Source organism: Mytilus californianus, unplaced genomic scaffold (assembly GCF_021869535.1).
Source record: "Mytilus californianus isolate M0D057914Y unplaced genomic scaffold, xbMytCali1.0.p SCAF_11, whole genome shotgun sequence".
Taxonomy (NCBI): Eukaryota; Metazoa; Mollusca; class Bivalvia; order Mytilida; family Mytilidae; genus Mytilus; species Mytilus californianus.
Genome location: NW_026262593.1, coordinates 54562095 through 54574504, shown reverse-complemented (window position 1 = coordinate 54574504; position 12410 = coordinate 54562095). Strand labels below are relative to the sequence as shown.

The window sequence follows — 12410 nt, the reverse complement described above, 5'->3', positions numbered from 1 at the left end:
AATATATACATTGACACTATTTTCTTCCCATTGCGCATATTTTATTATTATTCATAGAACGTCCAGTGCCTGTGGAGCAACCAATGAAGTACATGTGTATGGTTTCTACTGATTCCTTAATTGAAAAAAATCCCTGTATAGCTTGAACAAGAGAATATTGTCAAATTTAAACATTGGAATATTTTGGTACTGAAAAATATTTTGTAACTTCACCCCTCTCAACAGTTAAATTTTAAATATTTAAAGAGCTCTGCAAGCCTCGTGTTTGAAATTTTATGTTTTGAGTGGAGAAACATTGTTACACATTTGATACATTACAGTGGTGGAATCTTTTTGTAAAGAAGCAACAGTAATTAAGTGAGAACTTACAAATGATGTGAAAATTTAACCCCTATGCGAAAAGGTTTATGAATTGAAATAGGGATAACAATCTGTGAAAATATTCATGTCGACAGTATAGACTAAGAAAGATTACAGTATAAACTGTGTTAAATTAATCTATCAAAATAACCTGGTATTTTAAAATTATGAAAAGTAAGACTTACCCCTGCTGGGTTGTTGACCACACCAATATTGTACCCGTACAGGAAACTGTTGCCAATGACACATATTGCTACACTGAATAGCAGTGTGAAAGTATAATTTATCTCTCGCTGAAAGAGAAAGATTAAAGATGTAATTTTACTTCAAATTCATGAGTTTTTAAACAATTAGTAGTTTTCTTTTTTGTTGGAAATGTTTTTGTCATTTGTGTAAAAATTTTCTAAAAACAAAGCAAGTGGAACATCAACCACGCCCAATCTTCAAATATTAAATTATAGGATCCCCCTCATGTAATTTAAGCTGACTGTTTTATAATTTCGTATATCATTGTTCAATGAAAAGATACTGAAAATTGTTGCAAAGATTCAAAAATTTATTCCAAAATTTCTATAGAATGCACTGTAAAAAGCTAGATAAGGGGGAATAACTTGCCTTTCATTGCATACCTAGACCATTGTTTATAAAGAACAAGAAGATTAATGGGCAATTAGCTAATGTTAAAACTTGAAAGGTACTACAGATAGTTGCCACTTACACTGACATGACTGATTTTCATGTTAAACATTCTTAATGAGTCAGACGTAAACAAATATTTGCATAATGATATTGCAAATTAGCAATTTGTTCAAAATCCAAAAAAATTTAGACTAAAACCATAAAAATAAACAATATTGCACGTACAGTCACTATGAACTAATCAAGTGAAGTTTGTAATGATTTTTCACAGTATTTGAGTGATTAACAGTGAAAGAGAATGCTTGCTGATTAGTTGGAGAGAATTCACTGTGGAACTTATTTTGTTTAATAAATATACAAATTACTTCTCCCTCTCCATCCCCAAATCACTAGCAACCACATTGTTTCACTACCAAATCCCTTTACCCAAAATTGCTTCCATCAACAGAAACCCTGAAGCAACCTTTTTTGGTAAAGCAAAAAAGAGGAAGGGTCAAGACCATAAGCTGACACAACTGCAAGCATAATATACATTACAATAAAATGAAAAATTCCCCAAACCCACTAGTACTGCATATAATAAACAAAAAATCAGTTCTTAAAGAAATGATTAAAAGCTGAACAATTGCATAAAATTATACATTTAGAAGGATTTTATAAAATATAGAAAAAACCCACAGTATTCCTACCTCTGTAGAACGTAACCTTGAAAACTAGTAAAGAAAAAACAAATACTTAAATGAGTTGTTTTTTTCCCATTTACCACCAGTCAATGACAGTATGCACAGAAAATGTTAAAGCTGAAAGTACTAGTGTGTATGTACTTGTGATGGATGATGCTGAGGTTGTTTATTTCTTCATGTAAAGTACATCTGTCAACATGAAATTGACATGAGGAATTTTTATGTGATGAACTGACCAATATATATGTCTGGTGATCTACTTTGTCCAACAAGAAAATTAATGGTGTGTTTGATCTGCACATACATTTTTTCTTGTACATGAAGTCTAGTTATTTTTAAATACAGTGAAGATACAGTTATTCAAAATGACATAATTTTTTTTTTTTGAGAAAAAAAAAAACTTGATGTAATAACTTGCCAACACTAGAAAAAGAACCAGAAAAATGAAAATTGGCTAAGACTATATAAAATAAGAATTCTTTAAACTTCATACTTTCTCTTATCATTTTTTATTCTTTAAACAGACTAGCACCTAAAAGTTGTGAATAAAGGGGAGGTGACTGTGCTCAGGGCCCTTTATGGCATAAGAATCCCACAGATGATCAATGCGTTAAGATAATTATTAAGTATGTACAAAGTTATTTTTTTTCAAATAGTTTGAAACTTCTCTGAGATTTTGGGGTTAAATGATAGCATAAATTAAATTTTTCTACAGATTATGACACAAATTCTATATTTTGACACAGATATGTGAGTGCATAAATTTTAGCACATGTATGCAAGTTCCACAAATACAATAAACTATTTTCGTAATACCGTCTTTTGACTCTGGATTATATAATTTTTCAACATTTTTACCTACTCTATGGTAGGACATCCTGGTACTCTGTCAGGTAAGAGCTACCAAAAGAATTAAATCAAACATATAATCGGTGCAATTTGGGGGGAAAGTTTACTGTTTTCTAATGATTTTGTTGTGTATAGAAAACACAAAACAATCAATTTTCCTTCCAAATTGTACAGATCCTATGCTTGATTTTAATTCTTTAAGTTGCTCTTACTTGACCGAGTACCAGGATGTCCTTCTACAGAAAAGGTAACCTGTCTAAAAAATATAAATTCTGGAGATAAAAGTCGGTAACATAAAAATAGTCTATTACATAAAAAGTGTTGAAACCTGTAGTCAAATATTATAGTAAATTATTAAGTTAGTATTAATATTTAGGGGTCCTAAAACTATTTGAAAATTAACCTAAATCCATTATTTTTCCACGAAAAAAAATGTATAGAAGGGACTATTTCATTACATTTATTGTGACGTCATGGATTGTAAACTTCCTGATTTTGTTCTTTTATGTAAGTATTACCTTAACTTTTAAATAGACATAAAAGTAACTCTTAAGTTTAAACTTCATATTTCAGTGAAAAAATAGGCCAAAAAAGGCCCTAATCACACACCTTATTGTTTAACCAGAAACTATAGTTAAGCAGAAGTATTAATTCTTGTAACAGGAAGCATTCTTTTATTTTTTGAAATACACTTGAACCAAGGTTGGTTTTCTCCATTCAACAAGTGAGTTGGCACATAGTGAGAAAAACATTTAAGTGCACAGTACATCATGAACATGGAAATCTCCTATGCTCACCTTGTGAAGTGGCCATTTCATTTTTGGTCTTGCAACTTAAACCTTAAATGATTACTGTAAATTCAGAAATTATTGTGTGCATTTATTATTGCGATTTTGTCAATTAAGACTAAAATGTGATTTTAATTTTTGCGATATTGAGAAAAATCCTGTTTAATTCATATAAAAAGTTTCAAAATGCGAGTTCAAATTATTGCCATTATAACCCTGTCGTATTTTTCGCAATAATAAAAACATCGCAATAATTTCTGAATTTACAGTAGTTGTACTTTGTATTCAATATTTTACATTAATCAGAGACATTTTAGCGAGCAGAAGTACCTGTGCATGTAAATATTTATAGTAGGCAGGTGTTAACGACAAAACAACCTCAGCTGTAGGTACGTAGGTACAAAAATTGGTAAAATGGGTATAAACATCATTGCCGTCTGTCAAATTGTTTTCTTTATTTACATAATTTAAGTTGTAGTATTTGGCCACTCCAGGTTTTCTCTATGTATTTAGAATTGTTTCACATTTTGACAAACTCATGATACTGGTGACTTTTATAGCTTTCTATACAGAATGAATTTGCTCATTGTTGAAGATAGTACTATAGTACAATGACTTGTAATAGTTCATATCCTTGTACTTTGGCCTTGATAAATATTTGTCTAATCATACCACAACTCTTTATTTATATATTTTACATATTATCTGTCCTAATTATCAATAACAGCCAAAGTTCATGAAGTACAAAAATGTAGACAATAAAAGCGGGATAAGGTATGTAGGGTAACCCAAAACAAACACATATTTTTCTTGGCCTTAAAGTCCACACCAAACAGTACATTTGTTAAAAAATTCACATGTAACATTTAATTTAAATGTTGAAACATGTACAAAAGAATTTTAAACATTTAAAACATGTCAAATAATTGTAATTTAAATATCTTATACAAATATAAAAATGAATAGATGATGTTTACATAGATAATTACTTTACTTTATAATTTATTATCAAAATATACAAAGCTACATTTGAAATCAAAGTCAATAAATTGACAACAGCCTTTTTTGAAGTCTTTAAAATTACCACCATGAGGTGTGAAACCTACGTCAATTTGATTAATAGAAATATATACCGGTAGGAAAATACTTTTTTCAAGGAATTTGAGAATGTTTCAAACATTTGATAACAATTGACGAATTTTCCAAAAATGTTAAAAATGCAAGCCGGAAGAGTGTTGTTTTAAATGTTTCAAACATGTTGAATAGTTGAAAATACCAAATATAGACAAATATCCCAAAATAGCTCTAACAATCAATGCAAGCAGGAAGAGTGTTCTGAATAGAAATATTGTTTTTCATTGATATAAAGATTTACGTCAAAATGTCACCAAGTTCATATTTACTTTTATGAATGAATAACCTTTTTCAATAGAATTCACTCCTCTAAAACTAAATTGTACCCAACCAGACCTAATATCAACTTTAAATTGGACAACTTAACTTTAAACAAATCTTGAATATCCTGTTTGTTTATTAATGTGAAGTGATTCTGACGATTTTCAAGAAATATACTCGTAATCTTGGTAATGTTTACAAATTAAGAGTCACATGTTATACATATTATATATGCCCAAATAACTAGGTAATTTCTTGTCAAAGACCAAAAGTCCTTTGGAATGACATCAAAATATAAACTGAAGTGTAGGTTATACATCAACAAGACAGCAACCCAACGACAATGTATTAAGATTTAATCATGTTTTTTGCTTTTTTCCATAAAAACAAAGCATTTCAGGTCAAAGTTCAAATGCACTTGTAGGATGATCATCACAAGGCCAAGGGCAATGTTACCCCTACTCCCCTGGACTCCTCCCTTATGTCATTTTTCAAAAGATCATCTTTACATGTAAATTTTGGAATGATTCTTAAGTCAGGAGCAAAAAAAAAAAAATAAACTGGTACTTTGGACATGTTGGAAAGAGTTCCATATGGCGCCCTCACACTATTATCTGCAAGGTGATATTGTGTTTCTTTGGTTCAGTTGGCTCCTTTCTGTACTCAAAATTTAAATACACCTTACTCTGCAGTCATGTGATTTATTTTTTTTACTTTTCAGATACAATATCTATTCTAAAAACTTCAAGTTAGTATATGTAATGGAAATTTTTTTGTACATGTTGTACAACTGTGCACACATTATTAAATAATTATAAGGGTCACAGAAGTTGGAACTTATAAATCATGTAAATGAATAAAATTGATATGTGGAAAAATACAAATGTTTCAATTACGAAATATTCATTTGTAAACATCTCTAGCAAACGTTTTTACATGTAAAGACCTTTTAATAATATTGCTTATAAATTCTCAATCTCAATAAATAATAATCTATAGTACTTTATACTAACACTCCTTAACATGACCATAAATATATTGACTATAATACATGTATATACTTCCATGACGTGATAATTGATTTGAAATTGATGACATCATTTCATTCATAAACATGATGAATGTTATATTAAAGTAATTATAATGATTAAATTTATAGAAAAATCTAAATCAAAAATTTATCATACGCCATAAATGAATAAATATTGATCAACATGACTTGTTTAAGCTCCAACCACAACAAATGTATATTAATTCTAATAAAATGCTCCGCAGGGCGCAGCTTGATACGACCGCAGAGGTCGAACCCTGAACAGTTGGGGGAAGTATGGACACAACATTCAAGCTTGATACAGCTTTGCATTTGGATTGTGATTAAATATTTGACACAGCATAGGTTTCTAACACAGATTGAATGTGGTCTAAGAACTTAAAAATTTTAAATTGGACATTCACCTATTATGGTCCAATATCCAAAATCTAAATACATGGTTAGATTCAGCATATCAAAGAACCCCAAGAATTCAATTTTTGATGAAATCAAACAAAGTTTAATTTTGGACCCTTTTGACCTCAATGTGGACAAAGTTGATAACGGGGCCCAAAAATCAAAAATCTAAATACATGGTTAGATTCAGCATATCAAAGAACCCCATATATTCAATTTTTGTTGAAATCAAACAAAGTTTAATTTTGGACCCCGATTTGGACCAACTTGAAAACTGGGCCCATAATCAAAAATCTAAATACATGTTTAGATTCAGCATATCAAAGAACCCTAAGAATTCAATTTTTGTTAAAATCAAACTAAGTTTAATTTTGGACCCTTTGGACCTTAATGTAGACCAATTTGAAAACGGAACCAAAAATTAAGAATCTAAATACACGGTTAGATTCGGCATATCAAAGAACCCCAATAATTCAATTTTTGATGAAATCAAACAAAGTTTAATTTTGGACCCTTTTGACCTCAATGTGGACAAAGTTGATAACGGGGCCCAAAAATCAAAAATCTAAATACATGGTTAGATTCAGCATATCAAAGAACCCCATATATTCAATTTTTGTTGAAATCAAACAAAGTTTAATTTTGGACCCCGATTTGGACCAACTTGAAAACTGGGCCCATAATCAAAAATCTAAATACATGTTAAGATTCAGCATATCAAAGAACCCTAAGAATTCAATTTTTGTTAAAATCAAACTAAGTTTAATTTTGGACCCTTTGGACCTTAATGTAGACCAATTTGAAAACGGAACCAAAATTTAAGAATCTAAATACACAGTTAGATTCGGCATATCAAAGAACCCCAATAATTCAATTTTTGATGAAATCAAACAAAGTTTAATTTTGGACCCTTTGGACCTCAATGTGGACCAATTTAAAAACGGGGCCCAAAATCCAAAAACTAAATACACGGTTAGATTCAGCATATTAAAGAACCCCATGAAATCAAGAATAAAACCCCATTGAAATTGGTCAAGAAATAAGCAATTTATAGGAAGTATCTTCTTTTGCACAATCCTGTGCTATTAAATATTTCTTGCTATTGCGCAATACTGTACAATTGACAATTTCTTGCTATTGCGCAATATTGTGCTATTGGATATTTCTTGCTATTGCGCAATACTGTGCAATTGAAGATTTCTTGCTATTGCGCAATACTGTGCAATTGAAGATTTCTTGCTATTGTGCAATACTGTGCAATTGAAAATTTCTTGCTATTGCACAATACTTATTATATAATAATTTACACATCCTGTTTGGTGTGTATCTCCTACCATATCATTATTATTTGATTTTAAATATAAATCAGAAATAACCAACTTAAAATGGAAAATTTTAAAAGAAACAAAAAAGGAAAAAAAGAAAAAAAAGGAAAAAAAAATAAATCCCCCCCAAAATTTTTTGAACCCCCATTATGATTCATCACCCCCAAACTCAATCCCAGTCTTCCCTTTGTGGTATGGTACCTTGCAGTACAATTTCAGAGAGATCCATACACTTGAACACAAGTTATTGTCTGGAAACTAGAAAAAAATGTGTTTTTTGGCCCCTTTTTGGCCCCAAATTCCTAAACGTTTAGGGCAATTACCCCCAAACTCAAACCCAGCTTTCCCTTTGTGATATAGAACCTTGTAGTACAACTTCAGAAAGATCCATACACTTACACACAAGTTATTGTCATGAAACTAGAAAAATGCTTGTTTTTTGCCCCTTTTTTGGCCCCTAATTCCTAAAATTGGAGGCAATTACCCCCAAAATCAATCCCAGCATTCCTTTAGTGATATGGAACCTTGTGGTACAATGTCAGAGAGATCCATACACTAACACACAAGTTATGTCTGGAAGTTACAAAAATGCTTATTTTTGGCCCCTTTTTGGCCCCTAATTCCTTTACTGTTATTACCATAACCCCCAAAATCAATCCCAACCTTCCTTTTGTGGTATTGAACCTTGTGGTAAAATTTCATAAAGATCCATTCACTTAAACTAAAGTTAGAGTGCGAAAACCAATGTGTCTTCGGACGACGCCGGACGACGACGACGACGACGCCAACGTCATACCAATATACGACCACAAAAATTTTTTTGCGGTCGTATAAAAAATTATGAACAAATATAGATCATCGTGACTTGATTAAATTCTAGACACAACAAATATGCAAATAACTTTAATTTTAATCTCTACATGTATATATTACAAAACTGCAAGTAGTTAGGAATATTTTAATGTCATGATCGTAAATTTAATTTAATCATATTTTAGCCTACAGTACTTCTCTGAAAAGGTAGGTTTCGTTCATAAGCTTTTAATCTTTTACAGGTGTATTAAAGTCACTAGTATGTCCTTTACCAGACATTCATTGAACCTACATATGTCTACTCAAACACTATTGCATCATACACATTGTAAAACAAAAATTTGCACCCAGTTGAACTTCTACATTCAGAATGTCAATAAAACTTCATCCCCAATCTGACAGAATTTCACTTCAAAATTTTTATATTTTGCATGTTAACATAGGATTGTTAGGAAATCAAACATGAATTTATACAGGAAGTCTATAGACTTATAAATTTATATGCAGGGTGTGAAAGGGTTAATCATTATGTTCATATATGTACTTAATTCAAGGAAGATAACAAAATATAAGAGTCAGGGCTGATATTTAAAAAAATTTGTAAGGGTACCGCAGAACCCAGTGTCTCACCTACTTTTGCTGTTAGTCGCAGGCTCAACAAAAATGGGGAAAAAATTATTAAAAATGTTCCTCTAGATACTATCTTTTGATTGTAAGAAGTTCTGTTCAAGTTTGGTAAAAATCCAAGAAGGTTTATGAATCTAATAAATGTTTTAAAAACTTTAACTGCAGACTTTACGTAATGATAACTGGAATAAAACTAAGTCCATTTATAAGTAATATACGGAAAAACAGGAAATAAATTTTTACAAAATTTCCTTCTAGAAACTAGCTTTTGATCATGAACAAGCTTCTGTCCAAGTTTGGTACAAATTCAGGATAGTTTAAGAAAGTTATTAAAATTTTGAAAGCTTTAACCACAGAGTGAATGTAATGTTAACTGGCAGAAAAACGAGTAAAATACGGATAAACAGGATTTTTTTTTACAAAATTTTCTTCTGGTTACTATCTTATGATTATAAACAAGCTTCTGTCCAAGTTTGGTATAAATCTAGGATAGTTTAAGAAAGTTATTAAAATTTCAAAAACTTTAAGCACAGAGTGAATGTAATGTTAACTGGCAGAAAAACTAAGTCCATTTATGATTATAACACGGATAAACAGGATTTTATTTTTTACAAAAATATACTTCTGGATACTATCTTATAATTATTAACAAGCTTCTGTCCAAGTTCGGTTGAAATGCAGGATAGTTTAAGAAAGTTATTAAAATTTGAAAAACTTTAACCACAGAGTGAATATTTGTGGACCCCACTGCCGCCGATGACATCGACGGAATGTAGGATCGCTATGTCTCACTTTTGCGACAAAAGTTGCAGGCTCGACAACCAGTTTAATTAAGATATCCAATCATAGCAGGGGCGGAACCAGCATCCAGCCATTTTTAAAAGGGTGTTCCATCCATATGTCCCCATTCAAAAGCATTGATCGACAAAGAAATGGGGGGTTCCAACCCCCAGAACCCCCCTGTATCTGCCACAGCGTAGTACTTACTAATTTATCATAGGGTATGTAGAAAAATCTGTCTGTTTGGAACAAATCTTAACTTAAGTAGTTGTATGCATATCAGCCCTAAGTTTTTCAAGGCATACAAGCCCCTGCTATGATTGGGTATCTTCCACAAAATGGAACACCGGGCAAATATTTCCAAATACTTGTTTATTTACTTGACTTGTGATTTGACATGTTACAAGAAATGCAGAAAATGAAAAAATCAGTCTATATCTTGGAATTATTGCTTTTAAAAGCATGTTACAATACATGTAAGCAAAGGAGGAGCTGTTTGCTATCTACAATTAATGTCTGTGTTTTAAATGACAAAAGTACATTTAAATTACTATAAACTTTACATCATGATAATAAATTAAGTATTTATAAAAATATGGTAATATACAATAAAAATATTTATAAATTAAAGATTTAAATGATAATTATTTATTTTCATTATTCATGTTATTAATAGGCAATTTATATTAATCCTTGTGAGAAAATTAACTTTTACATGTCATACAACAGAATCTGACATCAGAGAAAGTGAAACTTTCAAAGACATTATCATGATTATTTAATTCTGGTTTATGGTTCATCATACATTATTATATGTGCCAAATAGTTAAGACTTTCACTTGTCTAGACCTGAGTGATTAGCGGAAAAATCTATAACTAATTCGAACTTCTATACAAAGCAGATCAGACACGTCAGACCACTGAATGTTAGAAGAATTTCTCCCTTAATTCAATTCACTCGCAAATTTCACTTGAAAGCCAGAGACTTTGGTGAAAATCTTGCAAACTTCCAACCTTTAACCCCTAATGACCATCAATAAATCTGTAGAAATATTAATCATCTGTGCAATTCAGTTGCTAATTATAGAAAGTATTTTAACTGTGAAAGAAGCAATCCAAGGAAAGAAAACATTTCATCATTTTCATTGAATCGTTGTTGTCTCATATATGTCTGTCCACCAAAATATCATGAATACAGTAGATTCATTATTAGTTACATAGCCCGGCTACATTCTGGCGGATTTCAATTTCTCATGGATATAGGTAAAACAAAATTCAGCATTGAACGACGTAAAAATTCCCTAGTGGAATTTAATTTTCATGGATATAGTAGAACAACAAAATTCAGTGTTCAACTAAATGCAATTTCCTTATCTATATATAAATACCTAAGATATATCATGCATATAACAAGGAATTGTTTGAATCTGGAATAATTTTAATTCTGGAAATTTAATTGGAAATGTACATGTATGATGAAAACTAACCCAACTAAATACATGTAGGGTTAGCCATGAACGCATGTCTAACATGTCTAAGGGGGGTTAGTTAGTTCATACTGAAATATTCAGTGAAAGTGAAATTTACCTTAGTTAATTGGGTTCTAGTTTTCATCAAACATTTCTAATCAATTTTCCAGAAGTTAAAATTATTCCAGGTTCAAATAATTCCTTGTTAGGCCAAAAAAAATAATATGTGTGTTTCCTATTAAAATTATTACCTCTTGGAAAAAAATAGGGTAGGTAGGTAGGGATTTTTTTTTATTTTACCATTTTTTTTACATTGAGTCTATGGGAGGGACATTCTGACTCTAACAGTGCTTATTGAAAAATGACCAAAAAAACTTTAGGGTAGGCTATTTTTGAGCTTAGAAAATATGGAAGGTAGGGTAATAGGAAACACACATCTTTTTTTATTTGGCCTTATATGAAGATTTTGTCAAAACCATGGGCATGATGGATGAAGAAGCCCCTAAAATAGATTTTTTTTCCAAAATCCACTAATATTAGCACTCAAGAAGATAAATTTAATCCACAGTTGCTGTATCATGTGTATTACACCAAGATGTTATTAAATGAAATTGGATATTCTGCATTTATCATGCTTTACCAGAAAATCAGATCAAATTGCTGAAAGACCCCCTTCTAATTTTAACTTAATGAAATGTATCCTTTTGCATTAAACATGATTCATGGACATGTATCTTGGTGTAAATTAGATACAACCAAACAGGCTAACACCCTCATGTGTGAATCTAATACACAATCTACACAAATACATGTACCAGTACATGTAGCTATATGTAATATACAGTCCCCAGTAAATATTACAAAAATTTATGACAAAGACAAATGAGTTTTGTCAATTGTCAAATTAAATGCTGACTTTATTAACAACAGGAGGTCAAATTTAGTCATGTAAGCTAATATGATCATTTAAACATGGGGTGTTAAAACTAATTAATCAAATAGGCTTACTCTAATCTACATTTTGACCTACACATGTATATTGTTAAATTAAACTTAGTCCTTGAAAAAAGGTCATATGAACAAACCAAATTCTTTATATTGTAGTGCACTACATGTATAAGAAATCCATAATTGTGATTAGGTGAGAGATATTTTAACATTTGAACTCCCAGCATGCTTCTTTATTGAAAAAATGAAATTCTTTATATTGTAGTGCACTATAAGAAGTCCACAAT

At 30.7% G+C, this 12410-nt stretch overlaps 1 protein-coding gene across 1 annotated transcript in view; it reads right to left on the bottom strand.

Moving 5' to 3' along the window:
* The window catches only part of LOC127720333 (solute carrier family 2, facilitated glucose transporter member 1-like), a 43376-nt gene that overhangs the window by 14494 nt on the left and 16472 nt on the right, over nucleotides 1-12410 (bottom strand). The window contains exon 2 of the mRNA XM_052226903.1: nucleotides 546-653. Coding sequence (XP_052082863.1) covers nucleotides 546-653 — 108 coding nt within the window. The remainder of the gene's footprint in view (nucleotides 1-545; nucleotides 654-12410) is intronic.